The 26,424-nt window shown below is 36.9% G+C and overlaps 1 protein-coding gene across 8 annotated transcripts in view; it reads right to left on the bottom strand.

The window, feature by feature from the left end:
- QKI (QKI, KH domain containing RNA binding) overlaps window positions 1–18,344 on the bottom strand; it is a 111,838-nt gene extending 93,494 nt beyond the window's left edge. For 3 of the 8 annotated variants that reach the window (XR_014174553.1, XR_014174554.1, XM_081943465.1), the window contains exon 1: window positions 17,263–18,331. Coding sequence is in view for 6 of the 8 variants with exons in the window: in XM_081943465.1 (XP_081799591.1) it covers window positions 17,263–17,404 (142 nt within the window). In the remaining 2 variants the exon portion in view is untranslated. Of the gene's footprint in view, window positions 1–17,262 lie in introns of all 8 variants that reach the window. The other 5 variants (XM_081943463.1, XM_081943464.1, XM_081943462.1 and 2 more) reach the window with 4 other exon arrangements.
- Between the last annotated feature and the right edge of the window lie 8,080 nt (window positions 18,345–26,424).

The raw sequence follows: 26,424 nt of genomic DNA, 5'->3' as shown, positions 1-26,424 counted from the left end.
GGGAAGTTTTGCTAGGTTCTATGAAGAGATGAGTGCAGAATATATGTTTTATTTTTGTGAATAAAGGTCACTAGTCCAGGGAAATGTTATTACACTAGTGCTTATAATTAACTATAGTTATTAAAAATAGTTTCAGAATTAGACTTTTAAATACAAACAACAAAATGTTTGAAGCCCTCCATACTAGCCCACCAGAGTATTCTCTATTGGTGCATACTCCCACGCAGTATGATCACTGCAGGAAATTTGCACTCCTATTTTCAATAACTGAAAGGCTTCTAAGCTTTCCCCTATAATTTCTTTGCAAAAAAGGAATATTTTTACAGTATCATCTTTAATAAGCCTTACATAAAACTGAACTAGTTGCATTTCCTATTCAGATAGGATCATTTTGATTCAAGTAGTTGCTCTCTGCAGTTGTCCTCCGCAATTCAACAGGGACTAATACCATTGGACAATGGGATGTTTGTTTGTTTGTCTTGTATGCCACCTATTTTGACTCTGGGCAGCTTACAAACATTTTAAAAAGTTGTTTAGCTATCTTCTCTACATGCATGACATTAAACTATATGCCAAAAGTGAAGCATCTACTTGACACAGAACTACAGAAACAGAACATTGAGAAATGTGATTAGATGGTAGTCAAGAGAAGGAAAATGGTGGGTTAGGACTACCAGTGGTCACAAAGCAGACATCCGTACCAACTACAAGTAGCTTGATAGCCCATATTCACATGGGAACCACAATAGGGAGGCAAGAAGACAGCGATGACATCCAAGTACAATCAAAGGATGACAGGTCCTGAAGAACCAGCTCATTGGAAAGAAGAGGATCCAGACCATCAGCATGAGTGGCCTGCCAGTCTTCAGATACCTTGCTGTTATAGTGAGATGGTCATCGCAGGACATGGAAGCTGCCAATATGAAGACTCAGAAACATCTCAGAATGTATGGAGTTTCCACCCCAGGTCCAACACTCAAGAGTCTATATACTAGCCAGAAAGAGGAAGGCAGTATCTGGTAAGTGTCAAAGCTATTGTACTAATGAAACTCACAGCATACAGGAGTACAATGTCATCCAAAAATGAGCCGCTGAGAGAATGCCTGAGGCAGCAGCAGACATGGGAGAAAGATCAACTAGGGAAACTGCCATAGCAAGACAAGATCTTGAATAAGATGTACCATAAACTGATACGTAAGGTGGCAGAAACTGGGAAATCCTACCAAAAGACAGCACTGAGGCATTGATCATAGCAGCATGTGAACAACCACTAAGCACCAGATCTACAGAAGCAAACGTTTGCCACACTAAACAGGATCTAAAATGTAGTTTGTAAAGAGAAACCTTTATACATTCTAGTTAATTTCTCCGGCATTATCTAGTAATACTACATAATTTTATACAAATTCATCACTTTATAAAACTCTATTAAAACATTGTAAATTTCAACCCATTTAGTTACATATTTATTTATCTTTATATTATAAACCAAAAATTTTAGCCCATTTTATCATACGTTCTGTAACCTGTTCTTCCTATTTCAAATTTTAACAAAGGTTTATACCAGAAGCCAGCGGCTCTGGAGCCACATGTGGCTCTTTCCTCCGTCTGCTGTGGCTCCCTTTTGCAGGTCAGCTCAACAATTGATAGGGTTTTTGACTAGGACAGGTAGAGAAGAAAGGACGCTGCACTAGGAGAAGACTCTATGCTGGGAGAACCGGACTTCAGGTCAGTAGAGGAAAAAGGACGTCACACTAGGAGAAGACCCTATGGTGGGGGAACCAGACTTCCGGTAGGCTCCAGACTTCCGGGGGGCTTCCAATTAGGATCTTTGTGGCTCTTTGAGTGTTTAAGGTTGCTGACCCCTTGTTTATACATTTCATCATCAATACACAATTGTACTTCAAATTGGTTTTCTCTTTGCTCTATTACCATAAATCTTTTTATCAATTTTGGGATCTTTCTGATAACCGTAAATGAGAAAACCATTGACAATTATATTCTTCTATAATCCCCTTGATGGTTTTCCAAACATTCCTGGTACATTAACCATTGGCTTTTTCCTGCTATTTCTTTCCTACAGAATGCTCCATGTGTTGAGATCCACAGAAGTGTTTTTTTGGTACAACCTGGGTTTCTTTTATTCCATATTCTTAATATACCACATCTAATAAAATGATTTTTAAAAAATGTGTATTAATTTTAAACTTATAATACCATAAGTATTTGTGCCATCCAAACCTTAGGTTGTGGTTTTCTAATTCTAAGTTAGTTTCTTATCAACACCCATTCTTTAATCCGGGCCCAACAATAAGCTGCAAATTATTTTATACTTAATCTATCTTTTTTCTCATACAATTTTAGATATATATATATATATTTACCATTGCATGAGTATCAGCTGCCAAAACAGGTATTGGCCATAGTTTTGATATTTTTGATAGTTTTGACATTCTAATTTGATATTTTTCTTAACATCTTTGGCTTCTGATCATTGATCTTAAAACCTGCTATTCTTTTAATTTTCCCATTAATCTTTATATTCCCACTAGTGGATTTTCCAACACCAAGAGCAGGACATCTGCAAATGCCATTAATTATGGATGGATGGATGGATGGATGGACAGACAGATAGACAGACCTATTATTCTTTCTTCTTTAATCTTCTATTTAGTACCTCAAGAATTAAAATGAACAGGAATAGAGACAGTGGTTATCCATGTCCTGTCCCGTTTTGATTCATATATTCAAGAACTCTCACAAGAATATCCAATTCAAGTTGTCAAATTTACTTAAGATAACGGAGAACCAGAGGCAAATTTTGAATGCACCATCAGGGGAGTATGTGAACCTATTAAAAAGGCTTGAAGAGGAAAAGCACCTGGTGCAGATGCGCTGCCAGTTTCTTACCTTTAATGCTTTAAAGGTGAACTTTTACAATCTTTGCAACAAAGTATTATTTTATAGAATGGAAAGACTGACAGCTGGAATAATGCAGCATTAATACTTAAAATGGCCCAAGAGCTGAGTTCAACAAGAAGTTATCAACCAATATTTTTATACAATGACTATAAATTGTATACAACTATATTGTCTGAAAGGTTGAAAACAACTTTACCAGACTTTATTCATGAAGGGCTGAAGCAAGATCTGAGGTGCATAGGAAGTATTTGTCTCTTTATTAAACTCACCTGTCAAAATGGTGCAATTTAATTATTTACAATACAATTTATTGTATCGGGACACTAAACATTTCTAGAAAAGGTGCACTTATGCTTGATACTTCCTAGATTAGATTAGATTTATTAGATTTATAGACCGCCCCCTCTCTCCAAAGGGACTAGTTTATATAAGGCTATAAACAGTTGCATCTACATATACTACTCAAACTTTTGTTCCTTTAACTTTTAACTGGATGAAACAATGTATCATAGAGATACAATCTTTGAACTAAGGTACCTCAAATGGGCTAACTTACAGAATGTGCCCAAAATCCTGGATCCCCGTGGAATTGAAATGTTGTAACTTTATATAACTTTTTATGACATAAAAATTATCATAAAACAGTTTATGACCTAACATAAAATGTCATAAAACATTTCCTATGCTGACTGTACTACACAGTTCAACATGGGGCATTTTCAAGAGAAATACATTTCTGAATGTATCCCAACTTTTTACTGAATTATACATTACAGATTCTGCCACTGTTCAAGACATTGAGGAATCTATTAAAGAAATATCTAAGAAAAGTTAACCCAACAGGTCATGGGTTGCCTAATTGTGATAAAAATCAGATTCTCCTTCCTTATATTACACATTCACAATTAGTCATATCTGCTGCAAAGAAGCTGGGAAGCCTGAAAAAAGGAGATGGAGAAATTCTAATTGAGCTAATTGAAGTAGACTTATTTTGGATACAGCCACAAGAGAAAAACATTTGTAGTCTAATATCAGCAAATAGTCTAAATAATAAAATACAAAAGTTCCTCCATATCAATTTTTCCTTTTGATTAGTAAATAGCAGAACATTAGTGATAGATCATAAATGTTTTGTCTGTGTATATGTGACTGATTTCCCACACCTCAGCAAGTGGACAATGCCAGGAAAAAAACAGTAAGATATTTAGTTTAACCAAGTAAATTAAGTAACTAAGTATTCTCTGGGGTTTGGGGATAGGATGAATGGGCTTCCCTTGCTGGATGTGTGTGTGTGTGTGTGTGTGTGTGTGTGTGTGTGTGTGTGCAGGAGTGCATGTACTGATTAGTCAGATGCTATCTTGTTTATACTGCATTGTGTTTCTAATGTTATTTGTTTGATAACCCTAACCCAGAGCAATTTTTGAGTTGAATAGTGACTAAATCTAATAAACTAAACTAACAAAAAGTCAACAACAGTGAACTAGGGAAGATACAATTATTTACACAGCTTCCTATATAAATATTCTGTTTGTAATACAAGTACATAGAAACACCACTCACAATTACTTCAATTTCTTCAACAATTTCTTTAAAAAATTAGGCAACTTGCGATCATGGCACTACAAATAGCTAATATTGTAGTCTTAATCCCTGAAAATCCAAAACTTTTGTCAGGATTCAAATAAAATATATTTAATTGAGCTAATAGTTTTTAAATAATTCCATTAATTGAAACATGTTGTTTTCAATGAGTAGCATCTATTCACAAAAGCATAATTTTCCAATAATACAATAAACTGCCTAGTCTCACAGCATTCAATTAATCTAAACAAACATAAATGTAACATTAAAAATACTGAATGTATTTTAAAATTGGGGGGGGGGGCAAGTTGAAATGCCATGGTCAAAATTTTAAATGATCATAAAATTTACTCTGCTAACTTTAATCCACAAGGAAATTAAATGTTATTCACCAGTATTCTTTAGGGAGAATTTATTCTCTTCTAATACAAGATAAGGAACCCTGATGGCACAGTATTGCAGGCTAATGATCCTGATTGGCTCAAGGTTGACTCAGGTGAGTAAAATGAGGACCAGATTGTTGACGACAATATGTTGATATTGAAAATAGTTCTGAATGTGCTGTAAAGCACTATGGAGCAATATATAAAACTAAGTGCTATTGCTATAAGTGTTTGTGACCAAATTCAGTCACATGTAAGTTAAAAGAGAGAATTAAGTTTTAATTTTTATTTGTTCATCCTTGTATAAATAAAATCTGCTGCTTCTACTATTGAACATACTTTTTTGCAGAATAACTCAACTGCTTTCAGCTCAATTTTAACTTGGAAAAAAAATGAAATTTAAAGCTCCTGTTATATTATTATTTGTAAAACACAGTTACATGCTATCAGTTTTTATTATCTTTATACTACTCTCCACTCAAGGATAATTGTTGGAAATTGACTCCATATAGTTTTCTTCCTGACATTACAAATTGAGATGCTCAAATGCTAATTAACATTGATCTGTATCAATTACCTACACTAGGGACAAGCACATGGGAATGTACTGGATTAAGAGATTTCCTCTAGATTAGAAAGGATTGCTGACTCCTAGCCATGATAATTGCAAATTAAAAAACAAAGACTGTTATGGTATGACTGGCATTTTCTATGGCTCATAAAATACTTCACAACTGATGACTGCAACTTTATAATACACTGCTGAATTGAAAGAAATTGGGTAGATACAGCTTCCATATCATTAGAAATATCTCAGGAGATATAAAGATAATTTAAGAGTGACTTCAAGATATGCCACCAAGTTGAAGGTATACTCCTCACCACCAACAATCCTGAAATGAGAATGAGGCATTTCAAACTAAACTGAGAAAACCCAGATTTTTGGTAATGTACTACTATGGGAATGTAGAATGTATATTTAATATAAAATGTACTTTAAACTCACTAGAAACTAATTGCTGAGATTCTCCCAAATTAGGACTGGGATTTTTTTCAATATAAGCATCTAAATAATAAACCCCATTAATTTCCTAAGGTTATGCTTTTGTAACTGGAATACTATCTACATGTATAATTAAAATAGAACAGAGACAATCCTCTGATAAGAAGTTTAACTACTCACTATTAAAATGATAATTATTTCAGCCATCCACTGGACAATATAAAGTAGTTTAATATGTACTAATATGTTTGGCCCAACAGGAGCAACACCTAACTGACTTTGGCTCATCTTGAAAAGCTAAGCAATTTGGATGGAGACGATCATGTAATCCCAGGGCTGTATACTATACAAGAATTTTTTTTAAAAAAAAAAAGCCAGACGCATTTGGCAGAATACTTTTGTAGTTACCAAACAGAATAGATGAGTAAGAGGTAGATTACTATAAAGAATCAAGCTCAAAAAAGTATTTACCATATTTTTCGGAGTATAAGATGCACCTTCCCCCCCCCCCCCTAAAAGAGCATGGAAATGTTAATGCATCTTATACATTGAATATAGCCATTTCTGGACTCCCAAAGCCTTTCCCCCACATCCCATTTCACAAAAACTGAGATGTTTGTGCCTTCCCCCATCCCCCAGAAGCACTCTGCAGGCTTCAGCAGGGCTGGGGGAAGGCAAAAACGCTTCCAAAAATGCACATCTCTATTTCTTAGCCAAGGGAGCCAGTATTGTCTGAAGATATTTCCATGGTCATATGGCCAGCACGGCTATATGCCAAGGTGCACATAATGCTGTTACTTCCCACTGAAGTGGTCCCTATTTATCTACTCACATTTGCATGCTCTCAAACTGCCAGGTAGGCAGGATCTGGGGCATGTAACGGAATCCCATTGTGCAGCACTCGGGTGTTGAACCCAGGCTGTCAGCTTTCCAGCTGACAAACTCAGCATCTTTAACCATCTTTGAGACACTGTACCTCCTCATTTGATATAACCTGACCAGTGTTGGAAAAAATGTCCTTCTGGGTTCAGTTCCAAGTGGGGAAAAACACTGGATTCAGGGAAGTTGCTTCGAAAGGTTTTAATGGGCAGGACCACATGGTTTGAGGTCCTGGGGAAAGGGGGGATCACATGGAGCGAAGATGTTGAAAAAGAAAAAAAGGGAAAAAGGGTCTTGCTGAGAATCCCTAAGTTTTTATGCCCTCTGTTGGGCCCCACCTTAAGAGTTTCCTATTCCTGTGTAAGAAATGTATCCTATTGGCTGTGGGATACATTTCTCCCAAGACTCCCAGGATGCGGGGATCTTAGCTAATGTAGACTGTCTCAGGCTGGTTGAATCTTGATGTAATCTCCCTAGGTGCCATGTGGTGAGATGGGTAGAAAGCTAATCCTACCTTTGTTGAATCTTGGGTGAGGGCATTTCCCTATGAATAGACATAGCTATCTCTTAAGGACATCTGCTATGAGCTATTGAGGAAGGTGGGGGTTATTAAGAGTGAGTCTGCTTCCTGTCTAAAAAAGCATGTTTCTCCACTTCTCATCTAGGGAAACATAACACTCTGCCTTTTCGATATTTCCTACAATATTTCATTTTTCTAGGAGAGGAGTGGGTGCTATCTTCCTTCCCTAGGTATTTGCAGTATGCAAATAAACATGTGTGCAATTTTTAAAAAATTATATACTAGGTAAGCAATTATTTTATCAGAATATTTTTCAGTTTTTAATTTTAAAAAATGCTAAGTACCAGGTAAGCAAATGCATATTTGACCATTAGGAACTGAACAACCCTGAGTCCAATTTATTACAGTGAATATTTTGTAAGGTATTTTTGCTGTGAAATATATCAGTTTCCAGATCAATTGATTTTGGAATATGTGCAGTGTTGTTCTCATGTCAAAATAACAACTAAAAAAATGCAATAATAAAACAATATATTAGAAGTTTATCTCTTTGTTAACTTCACTTTTTTTACAAAATGCTAAAGTTTTAAAAATCTGATTTAAAAAGACATCTAATTTTCTTTATTTTTAATAATTGATTCAATTTGAATTTAATTGAGAGTCCAGTTGAATTTAATCATTGTTGGAACTGTGGTGGTGCTGTGGTTAGAAGGCAGTATTGCAGGCTAATTCTGTCCATAGCCAGGAGTTTGATCCTGAACGGCTCAAGGTTGACTCAGCCATTCTTCCAAGGTCAGTAAAATGAAGGCCAAGATTGTTGGGGTCAATATTTAGACTGTGTAAACTGCTCAGATAGTACTATAAAACACTATGGAGTGGTATATAAGTCTAAGTGCTGTTGTGGTTTACGACCAATGTTAGCTTAGTGTTTGGGTATTCCCTACCAGGTGCTATTTAATTAAAAAAAAAACATTCTTAAGCAAATCATATCATAGCACAATATATTAATTCAACTTAAATACACAGATTTCTCTACAGTATTTAATTCCAGTTTATTATACAAAATGTTTACAAATATAGTAAATCTGCAAGAAGGTAGGGGAATGTATTAAATAATGTCCTCCAAACATATTTTTTGCAACATACTGCCAATATTCCAAAATCAATTAAGATGCCCCAGGAAACCTCTCAAATGTATTTAGATGGTATATAGCTGTGATGGCAAACTTATGGTACGCGTGCCACAGGTGGCACACAGAGCCCTCTCTGTGAGCATGCTAGCTGTTGCCCAAGCCCAGCTCCACTGCGCATGTGCATGTGCCTCCTGCCGGCCAGCTGGTCTTTGGGTCTCTGCCATGCATACGGGGGAGGGGTGCATGTGGGGGATGTGCACGTGCATGCACGGGGTGGAGCGCATGCAGGGGACATGTGCATGTATGCATTAAGGGGTGCATGCATGGGAGCTTCTCACAATACATTTGGGGGATTCGTGTGCATGCATGTGCCCCCATGCACCCCATTTTTCAGCCTGGAAGGCCTCCTGCACCAACCTGGGAGCCAAAACAGGGGACGGAAGTGCCACATGAGGTTCACTGTGCCCCATTTTGGGCCTGGTAAGCCTCCTGCACTAGCCTGGAAGCCAAAAATTGGTGAGGGGGATGTGGCACATACATGTGAGTGAGGGCATATGTGCGGGGGTGGGGCACATGCACAGGGACACTTGCATTGCATTTTGGGGTTTCACACATGCACATATTTGCACGTGCTTTGGCCCTTGGCACCAAAAAAGGTTAGCCATCACTGGCTGTGAAGAGGTGGGGGAAAAAACCTCTCTTCCTTTTTTTCTGAAAGATGTTTTCCCATCTAACCATTCAAATTCCATTCATATGCATTTTTATCCCCAAATCTATTTTGATTGTAATTGGAACTATTGAATATCTATGACAAAAGATTAGCCTGTCTACTTTTTATTTGGAATCTTTCAATTAGTATACATTTTCAGGAAAACCCAAAATGTTTGCAACCTCTAAACCTTGCAACTCACTATCTAATCTTCCTTCATCCTTGTCCATTCTTGTTCCCCAATACCTTTTATAAATACATGTCTATGCTCTGTCCCTTGTTTGCTAAATCATTCTTGTGCATGATTTAAGATTTCATTGCAAAAGAGGCAAATTGTAAGACATGATACCTGCATTAATTTAAATGAATCAGATAATGTATTGATTTATTCATTCATTTATTCCCGCCTTCATTATTTTTATAAATAGCTCAATGTGACAAACATATCCAATGCACTTTCTTCCTATTTTCCTCACAACAACCTTCCTGTGAAGCAAATTTGGTTAAGAAATAGTAACTGGCCCAAAATTATCCAGCTGGCTTTCATGGCTAAAGTGGAATTAGAACTCAGTTTTCCACTTTCCAGCCTAGTGCCTTAATCATTAGACTACTTGCATTGCAATGAACAATTAAAAGCCTGTCTTGTTTCTGAAAAATAAATTCAGTGCTATGGAATACTATAAATCCTAAAACTTTTGATAAGGGCCAATAAACCTATGGGCAGCAATGTAAATTGAGCAACTTCTGATTAAACTGTCACGTCAATTTACTGAACAACTGAAAAACGTATGGTATATATTGCATCTGATCGAGTCAAATGAAATGTAGTTCTAGTTGCTATAACTCTGCTATCTTACTTGTAGCAAAAGTTATAATACTACAACTATTCAAATTATCACCTTACTCAAATCCTATGCAAATTCAGCATGAAAAAATGGTAACTGTCGTTTGTTCTAATTATAGAAGCCAAAACTCATTTTAGCATTATCATTAAATCTGGAGGCACTCAAGTAGCAATCAAGATGTTTGACTGGCACCAGGGAGATCCTGGTTTTATTTTTCCATTGTCCATTGAAATTTAGGCCATAACTTTGAACCAGTCATTCTTATAGCCCAACTTAATCCAGAGTTGTCGTAATAGCAGGAAATCAGATGAGGGAGTATTATGTATTCAGCTTCTAAAAAATGGGATTAAATATAATAATATTATAAAACTAGCTACGTAAATCTGTAGACAAATATAAATGTACATGTTCAAGCATTTAATTTCTCTCTCAGAAGAGAGCCTAATTTATTATTTAATATTTTTGGAAGCAATCAAGATCTGTAGGGTCAGAATTAAACTATTGTGCTTAACAGTTTCAGATATAGTAGATTTTTACAAAGTGTTAATAATGTTTTTCTTGAATAGGGCTAGTTGGATATCCCTAGTTATTCACTTTTTAATCTCATGTTTGCTTAGAACTGCACCACTAACCTCATGGAAACTTACATCCAAATAATCCCTATATGAGTGCAACCCAGGCAACTATTCACCAGTGATCCCTCTCAGCCTAATGTACCTTGGAATCTTGCTAGAATTCTGGGTAAAATGGAAAAAGGAGCCATGTGCCTTGCATTGCCTTGAGTTCTTTAAAGGAAAGGATAAACATGTGTTAAATTATGTTCAAATTCAACATTACTAAATAAAGAAGAACGAAATGATTCTGTATAGACAACAATGGGCTCCAATCTAACTTGAGAAATCATTTTCTCCACAATCAGTTTGACAATGCAAGGAGTTGGCAAAGAAAGGCAGATTTCTTTTTTCTTCTATACCAGGCTGTTTTATATAATTTAAAACATAACATATTGACTTCCATTTCTATACAACACACAAAGAATAAATATGCAATTGGAAATATTAAATTTACAGAAGGCTTCTAGAAAAATGCAGCTAAGACTTTATAAAGTTACCTTTTTATTCCCATAAGACCAATGTAATAAAAATTCTGGAAGCTATTCAAAAAACTGTCTAAAAAGGGTAAACAAATAGACACTTTTCACATTACATAGGCTGGGCAATTCTGGGAAGAGGTCTGCATGCTTCACAAGAATCTTCTGATTTGTTTTATTTTTTAATTCCTCTGTGAGGGCTGAATAAGCCAACAATTACAATTCTAGATGAAAAAGATTTAAACAAACATTGCTTCTTTCATATTCTGTCTATAATATTTAACTGCATTGAAGTTCAAATTCAAAATTTAAAATCTAGCAGTTTCAAAAACTATGCATAGTATTTTAAATTTCCAGTAATTCATTCAGGAAAGAAACATAACACAGAAATATGTATTTAGTTCCTTCATATATTCTATTTAGCAATACACCTCTATAGGGGTACTCAAAGCAATATCTATATCAAAATACAATGGGTAGAAACCAAATAAGAGGTTTCAAGCATGAAAAGCTTGAGAATGCCCAGTGAGATCTTTTATCCTAACAATTTTTTTCCCAGCTTATTATCATACTTTAAACAAAAAAAGGTTAAGATCACAGTTGAGTCAACTGCTAGTGATTAAATAGGTAATTTTCTTGGCACCAGCAGAAATGGTTTGATATTGCCTTCTTCCAGAATGTGTTATTTCTTAGTGTAATTTATAATCTTGGTATCCTTCTTAATCTTTCATGCAAATAACTGAGCAATCTCAATTATACTTAATGTCTCAATTATCGTTAACTTCATCCCTTTGTAAGTCATAAGAAACCAAGATGCATTTGGAAAAAGTCTCCTCCCTCCATTGGCTGGCATGGTAGATTGCTGTTCAGCGAAGATTCCCTAAAACAGATACAACTCTCAATCTCAGTCAAAACGTAAGCCATATGTGCTTTAAGAATTAAGGACCTTAGTGACAAATTATTCAGTTGTTTCCTCATTAAAAAAAATCTTCTATTTTTTCTTCCTTCCCTGTTACTGTATATACTAAAACATGAAGTGTATCTAAAGGTAAGAGGTAAAGTTCTATTTATATTTTCTTAGCTAACAGGCATATCAAATAATTGATATATCAAATCAGGAAGAATAATTTTATATTCATCTTAAATTCATGACAATCTTTTCAAAAATCCTTATAAGAAAAAATATATGTATGATAAACTAATCTAACCCTGTTTTTGTAAAGCATATTATTATATCTGATGTTAAGCTATTAAAAATTTAAAAAAATATTATATAGACAGAACTTTAAGTTAGTATTTTGTATCTTAAAGTTGGAAACAATGATATGAATAAGCCACTGAACCACAAATCTTGAATTTGAAATGCAAGAACATAGTTTACAGTAAACTATATTCATTTAAAATGCATTGCAATTACTGTCATAAGCTTATATATTCTAAATTACATGGAACTTATAAAAAAGAAACAATTTTTATTTACTTTCAACCAAAAGTGCCAAAAAACATTAAACATGTTTTTTCCAATAGCTCTATCATAAGTAGCTACTAACCTTATCAGAAATTATTTATGAAATGGCTTGTTCTGATTTAGTCAATACATAATTTGGTTTAAAGAAGCTATTTTCAAATTATATATATAATTTCACTATCTTTCCAACATGCTGGTTTTAACTTTAAAATTTAAAAACCTTGAAGCCTCTGTAAACCCAAAGGAAGTTATCATATACAACATTATATTGAATACAAACTACCAAGACTTTCCACTATTATTAAACCAACACTGGAAATAATTTGCTGTTGTGTACTACATTCAAATAAATAAAATTTACTAGTACACATCAAGAAAAAAAATCATATCCCTGCACGCCAAATACCTACGTACATTTTCTAATAATTCTGTATTTTATAAATATATATTGATAGGTGATAAATTTAAAACTTAACATAAAACCTGTACAGAAGCACATTTAATTGGGCACTGCAACTTTCAAATGAAATTTACCCATTGTGTCTTACATTTAATACAGGTATGTTTCTGGACTCTTCATAAATGTAATTGCCTTAACTGAGACATATTGTTTCTCTCATTTAACAATTCTATCAAAGAAATCATGTCACTGGGGAAATCATTAGGATTGTTTCATGAATGCAGTATTGGAAAGTAAAATAAATGCCTTAAATGGAATAAAATACTTATTTCCAGAATGCTTGCATAAAACTGGAAAATTCTCTTGTTTAGTAAATGAACTGATATTCAAACATAAATATATTAATATAAAATATAAAAATATAGGAGAAAATTTCAAGAAAAAATTGCTAAGGAAATATTATAGCTTTCTTTCAACTGACAGTAATATACTTAATTACTGTAATATGTAATATTATTAGCAATGAGGAGAGTTTCAGTAGTAGAATAAAACATAATTAATGTTAACTCTTGTATGCTGTGCTTAAATATATATTCACTGGAATTTCTAGTTGTTACCTATTGACTTATATACAGTAGTTTTTATTATTTGATTATAGATTTTAAAATTAAAAATTCTAATTAAAATATCTCAAACTCAGTAACATATTACCAAATTTAGTATTAGCTCTTTCAGGAATTATTAAAAATGGCTACCTACTGCTACTACACATTTACACTGTAGAATTCAAAAAGTGCTGAGAAATATGGAACAATTTGGAAATTTGAGCCTCTGTCAATATTTCATTTAAAATCGAATTAATTTCAGTTTAATATATTAAGAGATAGGCTCAAAATGGACTGCATGAATTCATACTTGCAGTAGATCTGAAATAATGTGGTACCAATTTGGAAATTGGGCTGTTGGATTAAATTGAAAAATTAATTGCTGCAACATGTGATTTTGACTGCTTAGTCTTTGTCAAATGTATGTATTAGATCGTATTCAAGATAATAACACTTTTTCTTTTGCATATTATGTCATTTAATTATGATTCATTCACAATAAAAATTCAGGGTTATATTTTTTCAAACCAATTTTAAATAATTTATGAGAAATGTTAGCTAAGAATACACACAAGTCATAGAATTTTTTAAAATCCTATTTTTAGATGGTAAGGGTTTTATTATGCTTTATATATCATTAGTTATCAGTGCAAATGAGTGTAGCTATAAAGATTAAGCTAAATAAATATATACTACAGATCAAGAGGGCATGTTTCAACTATAATTTATGAAAAACAAACATTCATCTCACACACACTTCACGGCTGGGGAGAAATTTGTAAATGTAATATAGCATTCTTGCTCATTTTTCTGAAAAAAGTAACTTGAAAGCCCATTTAAGACAGTGTTTTCTTTAATTATTTAAGAATATCATACACATAAAGCAATCTCTCTCCCTCTCTCTCTCTCTCTCTCTCCCTCCCTCCCTCCCTCCCTCCCTCCATCCATCTATCTATCTATCTATCTATCATCTATTTCTCTATCTTTCTCTCAGTTGCCAAGAAAGATTTGAATTATTGACCGGAACTTAATATTCAGTTTATAAATATTCATAACACAAGGACACAAGAAAATAGAAATCAACAGGTTTCTATTTTCAAAAATGAAAAGGTTTTTGCTTTAAAATATGCTTTAAATAATTTTAAGATGTAATTGATGGAATTATAGCTTCAAACTCAGAAAAACTCCTCCTCTTCTTTCTATAGGCTACTGTAAACCAATAGAAATTGCTTCATTTTTAAAAACCTTTGCTTCTAGATATATTCATCCATTTATAGAAACAGCTATAGATTATGTTAAACAATGAAAATCTTTATTATTTTCCCTTTCTTTACTTTTGAATATAAAAAGATACATAACAGAAAATGTTTATGCTCCTTCAAAAGTACATCCATTCACATATAAATTTGGAAATATGAAAAGTATCCATTTTTTTCAATAGCTATAACAGGATTTCATTAAAATGTTTTTTTTATTTTAAACTTGAAATAAGTTAACTAAATATTGATAATTTAGTGTAAATACCAATAGTATTAAGTGAAAATTGCAGAATAAGTAAATTTGGTATTTTACTTTCTCCCTGCTTGTTCACAGAAGTATGTAATTATATTATTAGTCTTTAGCATTCAAAAAATGTAACCTTCAAAAAAAAACCCACCATTAAGATCTATTGAGGAAAAATGTTATTCCTATAAAAGAAGTTATTTGCAAGTGATACTGAATAACAGTTTGTGTATTCTTCCTAACATCTTCCAATTGTATAAACTTTTTGCAATATTTTAGGGGAGAGAAATAACCCAAGCAACAAAAAATCAAAATAAGTTATGTGAATATACTTGTGTTTTAAAGTTAATTTCTTATGTCTTAAATACAGCACAAATACACTGATTTTGATATTAACGTTTAAAACCATCTTAATCTTTTTTTCAGAAAGAAAGATCTGGCGCCCCTTAGCGTTCATCTCTTAAAACATTTAAATCACTTATTTGCATAGGACATTTTTTTTAACATTCCAGAAAGTTTTCAACATTTGCAGTTCTTCCACCCAGAAGACAATGCAAACAAGAAAACAGGATTTAAAGAGATTTAAACAAACAAAATTTAACAGTAGTACAGGAAAAAATATATATAATGTTGTAGCAAAGAGTTTGACTTTTGAATTATTAGATTTCCCAGTCCTTATTTTGGACTTATAAAAAAACCTGACAGCTCAAAGCTCCAAGATCATTCAAAAGATTCCGTGATTTAATATATTATTGAAATAGGCACACAAAAATATTGTCATTTGCTCTTCTTACAGATTTATGTTTCTACTCCCCATGATGATTCCAGAAATGTTTAAAGTCATTGTTAGTGTTGTAGTAAATAGTTATTTTTAAAAAGGAACTGCTAGGACAAATTTATACTAAACTATTCCCATAAAATGTTTATACTCAAACTTTACTTGATATCTAGGGTATGTTATCTAGTTTCATCCAAACTAGAATTAGCCAAATGCACTCTAATCAACTGCTATTTGAACAATATCCTTCAAAGGAACCCAAAAATATTTCAAATATATGTCACATTTCAGTTCCAATTGTGAATATGCTTCTCCACAGTAAAGATTAAATCATCTCAAACGGAACCTGAAAAGCACTATCAGTCTAATTCACAAATGGTAAAGCTGATAGTCACCAAGCTTCCCCTATCTTCTTAAAATATTAAAGTTTCATGATGTGAACTTTTAAAAGTGGATTTTGACTGAATTTTAGACTGAACATATAGCATTCGTTCAAAACTTGTATATTTAAGAAAATACTGTTTATGACATTTCTAGCTGAATTCTCAAACCAAATAATTTAAAATTGCAACACTTAAAGTTACTTATTTTGCGGAAACCTAAATCAGCAGATACTTCGGTCTGCAGTTGAGCTTTGAAACTCAACTAACTACAGGCAGGAGATCGAGATTACGCACACGGCCTAAAACTACCAACGGGTAGTCGGAGACTCCAAAAACATTTTTTGCGTTGGCTTTTGATCGAGAATCACCCAGCATGTCCTTCACGGTGGAAGCTAATAAAGTTCGTAATATTTTTTCGCGGATTTAACAGATTTTTGTCTTTTTAGGCCGACAACCAGCTCAATATTGAATAAAAACTGAGCCCTCAAGTTTCTCCAGTTTTTTTCATGTCCCTCCGCCCAACCTCAAAATAAGAATCAATCATGTACAGTTTAGGCTGAAAGACTAAGTTGCTTAAAAGTATTTCATAAACGTACCATCGGGCCTACTTCGCCTTTCATACTTCCAATGAAGATTTAAGAACTCAAAATGCTATAATCCCATTAAAAAAAACTTTCTCCTCTCCCAACTTTTTTCTTCTACAAAATATAAATTTTATATACTAAAGTTTGCCGATTGGAAAGTATCTACACAAAAATAAAAATAAAACGACGTAGAGAGTTCACCGTTCCCCAAAGGCCAAAACTTCTGCGTGTAGACTTCCCGCTTCTCTTTGTTTATGGGCAAAAGAGGCAAAGCCAAAAGACGCCATTGAGGGGGCGCAGAGCCTAGTCCTCCCCCATTTGCAGGATAGGAACGGAAAGGGCAAAGCGGATCTATGTCGCGGAGAGACCGGGACAGGGGCCACCATTTTCCCCCTCACCCTCCGACCTACAAAGAAGAGTTACTTGTGGGGGGGGGGGGAGTTGTTCCGTTTTGACTTTTTGTAATTGCGTTTTACCTTCGTCCAGCAGCCTCTCGAGGTGGTTGAATATCCCGCAGAAGTTAGGGAGGCTGCTCATGAGCTTCTTGTCGTTCATCAACTGCATCAGGTAATCGGGGCTCGGTTTGGGCTTCTCCTTCGTTTCCATTTCCCCAACCATATTCCAAACACAGAGCGAGCGAGCGCCCGCACCAGCAATCGTCCAACCACCGCACTGGGTGCACGCCAGGCGGGGAAGAAACAGGGTGTGTTATGTGGGTTGAGGGGGGGAGAGGCCTCTTCCCCCCCTTAGAAAAACAAGAAAGCGGAAAAAGGGGGTCTCGTCAACGAAAAAGCCACAAGCACGCCGCGGCGGGTCTCGGAGGAAAATAAAAGGGGAGAACTCGATGACCGCCACCCCAAACCCTCCTCGGCCGCCGCCACCACGGAGGGTTGTGCCCTAGTCTTCTTCCACTACCCCGAATGTACAGTGATCCTCCTCCACCGCTGCCGCCGCTTCCTGTCGCCGCTCCCACTGGATGCCTTTCTCCAAAGCGGCGCAGTCTTCGGTAGTTCCCCCTCCTCTCCCTCGCCGCACACGCAGACGTTGGTCGCGGCTGTCTTTTCTCGGCGCTGCTGCCCCCTGGTCTGTCTCCACGGCGGGGAGGGAGGCGGGTAGGCAGGCAAAGGGGCGGCGGACTTGGCCGTTTCCCGAGGAGTCCCCGCTGCTGCTGCTGCTGCCGCCGCGTATTGTAAGGCTGTTCCCGGCCACCGGCGGTGCTTCCGTTGTTGTTGTTCCCACCGCCGCTGCTGCTGCTGGCAGTTCCGCCTCGTCTCCCGCGCCGCCTCGCCTCCCTCCCCTCCGGCTTCTGCCGTTTGCTTGAGGCTTACGACTCTCAGCCCCGCCGCTGCCGCCGCCGTGGTGCCTTCACCTCCTTCTGCTGCCGCCGCCTCCTCTTCAGTTCGCTCTGGAGTTCGCTTCAGTTCAGGCGGCGCTCGCAGCGGCGGCAGCAAGCAACAACGGCGGGCAGGGGAGGGAACAGAGAGGCAGGGAGGGGGCAGCGGAGGAGCAGAGGCGGGGCGGCCGTTAATCAGCGACGGCAACGGTAGTGGCGGCAGCGGCGCCACTTGGCAGATCCACTCCGCCCCGCCCCTCCGGCTTGCCTGTGAGTGACTGGGGACTCGGTTGACGGCCGGCGTTGTAACGGAAGGGAGCGTGCCCCTCACACCCACCCACACCCGTGTGATATGCCTGGGCTTTGGAATGACGGGGCGCGCTACGGCGCGCCTCCGAATGCTCGCGCCACCCGCCTCCTACTACTTTTACGCGCGAGGTGGTTGCGCGCGTGCGCGTGATCCCTCCTTTTCCCCTTCCCCCTCCCTCACGGTTTGCCGCCCTCCCCGATATTTGTTTTGTTTTGCTTTGTACAGAAATCCCGTACGCGACCGCACGAGAAAGAAACTGAACAAACTCCCGGCTACTTCACAGATCCGGTGTTGGGGCGGGGCTCGGTCACGTGGTGCTAGTGGGGTGGAAATCTGGTTGAGCTGCTCTCTGAGGCGCAAGCGCGCTGCGTTTTCTTGACACCCCGCGATTCGCACGAGGGTGCGCGCCCGCGCGCACTTCCAATTGTGTCGCGCCGGCCCGCGGCCCCTCATATTGAGGTTTAAGGATTGAAATGGGAGAGGCGGGGTCGAAGTGAGCATTGTGCGCTTGCGCGAGAGGGAAGACGGCAAGACGAAGGGTCGCGGGAGGTGGGGGGGCGCACCAAGAAAGGGTGATTATCCGAGTATCTCGCGTAACGGCGGCGAGGACACGAGGAGTGCTCGGCTATTAAGCAAGGCGGGGAGCGGAGAAGCCGTAGGCGCTTCCCCGTGCAAAGTTTGGCTCACCCATTCACTCAGGAGGTGTCTTCCTACCGCACGCGGGGGAGGCGGGGGGAATCCCTAATCCGCGCGCTTAACGTGGGAAGGCAATGCTTTTACACCGGATAGTGATCCGGACCTCTCGCGGTGTAGACACGGGCCGTTGCGCTTCTTGAGAGATTCACAGGGAAGTTGGGCAGGGGCGGCTCGCTTTCCTTCCCGTCTGCTTGGCATCCCCACCCTTTCCTCTGCACGCCAGAGGGCTTGACCGCGGCGGCACGCGTGGGTGCCCTTTGGGGTAGGGGTCCCCCGTGAAAACCTGTGTGACTTCTACTAGCTCCTCTCTTGACCTAGGCTCATTTTCCTGCGGGAAGTTCCACCGAGGCGGCTGAAGCGGTCTTCCAACGCTTTAAGTAGCCGGCAGGGCTTCCCCGCCGGGAGCAGAAAGGCGGGAAAACTCTTTAGTATTACCAAAAAATCCCAACTTCGGGGTTTCTTGACTAGCCGGGAAAGAATCGAGTAGCCGCTTCCAGGCAAAAGCCTCCCCGCCGCGGCCATTCCCTTCTCTTCTTCAAACGAGGGAGGTTTAGCTTAGCCGCCTTAGTCTTTTAGTAAATCTCGCCGAGATGAATTGAGCTATGTGGCTGGAGCCTTCCAGCTGCCTGGAAGTCCCCATGAATGTCTAAGGCTCCCTGTGCTCGCCAGTATCTTTAGAAACCAACTTTCAGCCCAGACTAGCAGCTTGGATGAATTCTTTCCTTCGAAGAGCCGCAGGGGTCAGCCGAATCTGCACCTTATTTTCACCGATTTCGAGATAGTCTGCAAAGAAGACGTGCCTCCGCTCTTTTTTCCTCCCTCTCTCTCTCTCTCTTTTTCCTTTGTTAACGCTATTGGTCAACTAAATAACCAGAGGGGTTTTTTTCCTCTCCCCCCCCATACTACTACACTTCTCATGCGACCCTTGCAAAAACTTTGATCCCTGCGTTCTTAACTTTCATCCTCGTTATAGTGTGCAATTTACAGCTGCCCGATTTCTCTTTCTACAAAACTCAGTACAGCAAAGGGAAGGGACTTATGAAAAGATATGGAAGAGGTGATCTTCTAATTTAGATATAGTTAGGTTGTATTATGGGTGTAGCCTAGTGCTAGCGCCATATTTCATCAAATTGATTGATTTCAAAGTGGCTTGCCAAGCACCTGCCACTCATTTATCTGGAAGAATGGCTCACTTTGTTTAACAACTGGTTTTATTCCCCATGGAAGCTTAATCAGTAGTTCTATTGACAGTGTGTTTCAGTGAAACCTGATGCATAAAAATGCAGTAACAAATTCCGATGAATTCCCTTGTCCGCGTTTCTGTATTTTAACAAGGATATTGATAAAATTGACCACATGGAGCAATGCCAATGGTTTTAAGTTTATTTTTACATTCCATTAGAAATAATTTAATTGTTTTGACTCTGAATCAGAAAGGTGTCATTCTTTCCCAAGAACAAATATGTACTAATGTTATTTAGTGTTATTGTTTAATTTATTCTAAAATTTGGGAGGGGTAATCAAATTTCTTGTCAATATTGATTATATGGGGTTTTTTTGGGAGCAGGAGAAAAGGAATTTGGTTGAATTAACATATCCTTTTTCTCCTTTTGGAGAATGCACTATGTTGCCAAAAGTATTCACTCACCCATCCACATAATCAGACTCAGTTGTGAACAAATACCTTTGGCAATATAGTGTATCTGTATTCATTGTGTATATTAAAAGAACATATAAAGCAACCCCATTTTAACATGATTTATTAAATGTGTTGCCACTGATTGCTAGTTTCAAATCTTGAAAACTAGGTATATCACAATCCAATCCTAGACCTGTTTCCTTAGTCCTTCAATTGACTTAGTCACTTCTTAATAAGTACTATGGGATATTGCCTGATGATTTAAAGGTAAGAATTAATAGTGAATGGGCTGATCTCATCCTGTCTGCTTTGGAATCAGTCCACTGGCCTTTCTTTTGCCCTGTTAAAAGAAATGTCAAGCAGAAAAATATCTTCAGAGCAATATTTCAGACTTCAGCTGATTAATTAATAAACATGACTTAGGAAGCAGTATGTTTTACTTATTTGTTGCTTTTTATTAGAACTATCAACGCATTCTTTTACTTTCTGTCAAATAGATTTACTTCTTATATATTTGCATAGAAAATGCTGTTCTCATTTTCTTTTCAAGAGGATTCAGATGTTTTCAAGAATATTGTTTAATATTCTTAACAAGGCAACTGCCCACATTGCCATGGGATTAGTCTGTTCTTCCCATTGAAATAGCAACAAAAGGGAGACAGTTCCCCATGTTACTGTGGCACCAAATCTGATGATTACATATCCCTGGGTGTGACCAAATTCACAGCTTTGTTCTCTTAGCTTCCTTCCTTTTCTTACTTAGTAAAAAAGAATATTGCTCTAGTGTGCAATCATCTTTAAAAAAACATACCAATTAGCTGACATAGTAATAATAGTGGTAGACTATGCTGGTAGATGAGGGCTACGTCATTTACTGAGTTATCTACTTTTATTTATATTTTAAACATTTATTCATGGACCAATTCAAGTAGAGTTTAAAAAGTACAGAACCATGAACTGTCTTGCTTCATTTTGATCATTTCACTTACCCAAAGTCAGTATATTGTGGGAATCTTGCTGTTGATGTGGTTTTCTACATTGCTAAAAATCTGATCACTGAAAAGTATGATGTAGAATTTTATTTCCCTAGTCCTTCAACTAATCCCTTATCTGTTCATCTTTTTTTTAAAGAATAATTTCTATTTGTGAGTATCTTAAAGATAATTACAACAGCAATTCTCAAAACATTTTTGTTTTATGTCTAGTTTATGTGAGTTATATCTATTAATGTTTACTGCATTAGAAGTTAAAACAGAAATTTTAAAATATCTGACTCTGCATAGTCTTAGGGACCCCAGGAGTCACCAGACCACACTTAGAGTACCGTTGCTCTGGAACAATATTTCTTGAACTTTTCAAGGGTACATAATATCCAGCATTTTTTAAAAAAAATATTTGTTTTTGAACAAGGACAAACATAAAAATAAAAAACCATCTTCCATTACAAATTGTAGAATGTGTGTCAGTTGGTTACAGTATTTCCATGCATCTCTTCCATAGTCACCACCTGCTTTTCATATCAAATCGCATATTTTAAATTCACCTATATTCCTGTATATCACAATTATTATATCTCAACCTTAATTTGACTATAATTGTTTTTATATCCTTTTATATATAATATCCAAAATCTAGAATAGGATAATATGATAACATTCCATTAAATCCTAAAATCATCCAATCACAATACATCTTTATAACATATTCTAGATAAAACTTTTAAACCTCCTCTCATAATCTTCATGTATTGTTAATATAAAATTTCATATTATCAAACTAATATATATGTATTGTTATCATTATTAATCATTATTAACTATAGCTATTGTCGCTTCATTTTATACATAGTACTAGTAAACTAAATTTAGCTTAATTTTTATTATACATTTTCATTCCATCAACCTGTATCTTTTCAGTAATAGTACGGTCTTATATCTCGCCATTTGTAGCATTAACGTTCTAGTTACTTTCTTAATAAATCTTGTATAAACTTCTCTTGGCAACATGTTATTCCTTTCGTATCTCATAAAAGCTTGAAACCCAACATCTGTTCTTTCCATCAGCTTATCTTTGGTTATCGCTAGTGCTTCTGTCAAGATTTCTCTCCTTGTCTCCGTCAATTTTTCTCTCTTCTTCTTCTGTGCTTTGAAGTCTAGGTAGAGTTCCAGTCCATCTATCTCCCCTTTCCATATTCTGCTCTTGCCATTACCAACCACGCTCACTTTGTTGTCAATATCCACAGTTTTCTTATCTCTTTGCTGATTTTTTTTCTTCCATCTTTTGAACTCTGTCCAACACTTTCTTCATTTGGTAAACATCCTCAGTTTCTCCATCAGATTTTTCTGTTTTGTATTCCATATTCTCCAATCTCTTCAATTCTCTCTGTCACAACTAATAGATTTTGAATTTCAAACATAATCATTTGCCAATGTTACAGTTTCTTTTTCCTGCTGAGCCATTCTTTCAATTTTGCAGACACTGCCGTTCAAGGCTATTTTAATAAACTTCAAACAGGTTCATTTATTATCTTTCAAGTCAAAATGTTGTATTCCCTCCAATAGCTAGTGATAGAACTTCCAAAAGACACCTGTATAAACAACTTGTGCTCTTCCTACTATCACTGTCAGTAAACAAACTGAAAGAACCTTGAATCTCAAGTGATCAAAGAGAAAGAAGAAAAAACAATGTATCCAGCCTCTAAGTGGCAGTGTATCTGCTTTTCCTCCTGTTGTTACAACCCTCTTTATAATCCAACTTATTATCTTCTTTATATTCCAAGCTTAAGGCAGAAACAAACCCTTAAATGGAGATCAAAAACAATCCAATCAATAAAATCAAGCATTATAAAAAAGGAGAATTTTAATCCATAGGTATAAGCAAAAGTGAAAAAAGAAGAAAGAATTAATCCATTCATTTTAAAAAATAGGGAGCCCCTGCAAAAGTTTCATCCGTGAAAAAAAAAAATTAGAAACTGGATAACACTAAATTCAATGCAGATCAATCTCGCTGCCTACAGTCTTCTGTCTTCAATGTTAACTTTTTTTTTTTTCTTGGGTAGTCTCTTCCTCTAATAATAAAATTGCCTCATCAATTCGACACACTTTCTCTTTCCGCTTTCTTCCCGTTCCGGAGCTGTCCCAACTTCAGCAGCTTCATTAGCTGTGTTCCTGTCGCTGGAAAAAAGGGCTATTCCTGAATCTTTCAGGGACTTTGCGGTGTCCCTGAGATCAGCAAGTGGTCCCCTTCTCAATCACTGTCTCTGCGGGACAGTTTAGGTCCAAATGGACCATCCGGCAGCAGAAATTTGACTGCAATCTCGGAGTACCAAGATTGCACGTCATGCCATCGCGACGTCAGCTCTCCTCCCAGAATATCCAGCATTTTAATGTGAAATGTTCCTTTTTAAAAAAAAACCTAATGTTGATCTAAAACACTAATATTTATTTTTCTTTATATTTTACACAGCTATAAAATTTAATGAAATGTATAATGTTTTGTGTGTGTTAGCGTGTTTTATTTGAGTCAGTTTTTGATTCCTGCCAAATGCCTGGAGAAGTTTCTGCAATTTTCTTGGCAAGTTTTTCAGAAGTGGATTTCCATTGCCTCCTTCCTAGGGCTGAGAGAGAGTGACTGGCCCAGGTCACCCAGCTGGCTTCATGCTTAAGACAAGATTAGAACTCATGGTCTCCTGGTTTCTCGCCTGAGCCCTTAACCATTACACCAAATTGGCTATATGAGATTATATAAGAAAACATATTTCATCAATATCAGATTTATTAAAGTCTTAGCATTAATATTTAGTTTCAATATTGGATAGTACTGAGTGGTGAAAACTCACTTTTGCAAGTATATGTGGTAGAAAACATAGTAAGACTTCCATTGTCTTTCATCTCTGATCTTTTGTTCAAAATTCTTCTGGTGATGTTTAAAAATTCTTTTAGTGTAACATCAAGATAGATCTGCTAACATGCCTTCATTCAAAGATACGATTCTTGTTGGGGCTTGAAAACTAAATGAATGAAAATCCTATGAAAAAAAATCCCTGTTATTTTCATCCTAAATTAAGAAAACTTTTCACTCTTGTTCCTTAGTTGTGTTCAGGTAGCAAGCATAGCATAGTAGTTATCAATTCTTCCATGCAATTCTTTGGCATAATGTAAGACCATTCTAATACTAGGGTTGTACAGAGCATAGCTTAGAAACTCTGTTATAGAAGTTGGCTACTGTAGCAGGATACGGAGTCCAAACACTTTCCCGGTACAATTCAAGGTGCTGATTATCACTTAAGGCCTTGAATGGTATAGAGCCAGGTTTTTTGCAGGACTTAATTTCATGTGGTGTATCTGTAGTTTCCACCAGGTCTGATAAGGTGGATAGACTCCAGGTCCCTTCCCTTAAATGCACACATCTCACCTAGGAAGCATATCTTCTATGTGGCAGCCTCTGCTCTATGGGATATCCTTTCCTCTTAAGATCTGGCAGGCTCCCACCCTTCTAGCCTTCCAGAAGGCCTTGAAGAGATAAGCATTAGGTAGTGAGGTTGGAGCTCAGTACAGTTGCAAGTGGACATGTGGGGAAGTGTTGCTTTTGAAGCAGTTTTTCTTGTGATTTCTAGGCTTATATTGATGTTCTGTGACCTGCCCAGGGTTATGGAACATAGAATGGGTGCTTATGTAGGTCAAATAATAAACCTTCCGCAAAGGAACAGCAAATAAGTCATTTTTTTAAAAAAGGGAGAAGTCAGCCAGTGCTCAGTTATGTGACAATTTGAGGTGTGATATTGCAATAATGACGACGTAGAACTTTACATCTCCACTGCAGGCTAAACTGGAGATGTTATAGAAGTCTTGGAAATTAGTGTCTACTAGCTGCTGAAGTTTGAACTTAAACTAGATGCAGTTATTGCTGGTCTAGAATGTCTTTCATCTTGTCATCAGCTCTGATAACAAGTCTGAATGTGGTAGTATTCTTGATAAAGCAGATTTACAAGTTGGGAAAATTTCATGAACTCACAGCTACTTTTAAACATTGTGATTTTAATTGTTCTTATTTATTAGCCGACCTCCTCCTTGTACATGTCTTGGTATACGTCTTTGTTATATGTATGTCTTGTTTATATATGTATTTCATATGTTTTATTGTACGCCGCCCCGAGTCCTTCGGGAGAGGGTGCGGCTAAGAATAATTATTATTATTATTATTATTATTATTATTATTATTATTATTATTATTATTATTATTATTATTATTATTATTACTGCTAGAGAGGTTGAAAGCCAGGTGGGTCTTTGGTCACTTGTGCTTTTACCTAGAGGCAGAGGCCCTATCAACATTGATTCATGCACTTAATAGTCGTTTTGACTTCTAGATCTACATTCAGCTACCTGTGAAGATCATTTGGACACTGTGGTTGGTTCAAAACGCAGAGACCTGTATGATAAAATCAGAATTGTCATAATCCTAAATGACCTATAATGTGACTATTAGTTACTAATAGGTTTCCAAGTACAATTCAAAATGCTGGTTTTAACTCAAAGCATTTGATGTTAAAGTACTTATATGACTGTTTTCTTGATATGAAAGTGATCTGTAAAAAAATTAGGGAACCCATACATTACAATGGTCTTCCTTTGAGAGTCCAGCCTCCTTACTTTACTGGC

This window comes from Natrix helvetica, assembly GCF_964273705.1.
Source record: "Natrix helvetica genome assembly, chromosome: 2".
Taxonomy (NCBI): domain Eukaryota; kingdom Metazoa; phylum Chordata; class Lepidosauria; order Squamata; family Natricidae; genus Natrix; species Natrix helvetica.
The sequence above is the reverse complement of the archived record's forward strand: the minus strand, read 5'-3'. Positions and strand labels throughout refer to the sequence as shown.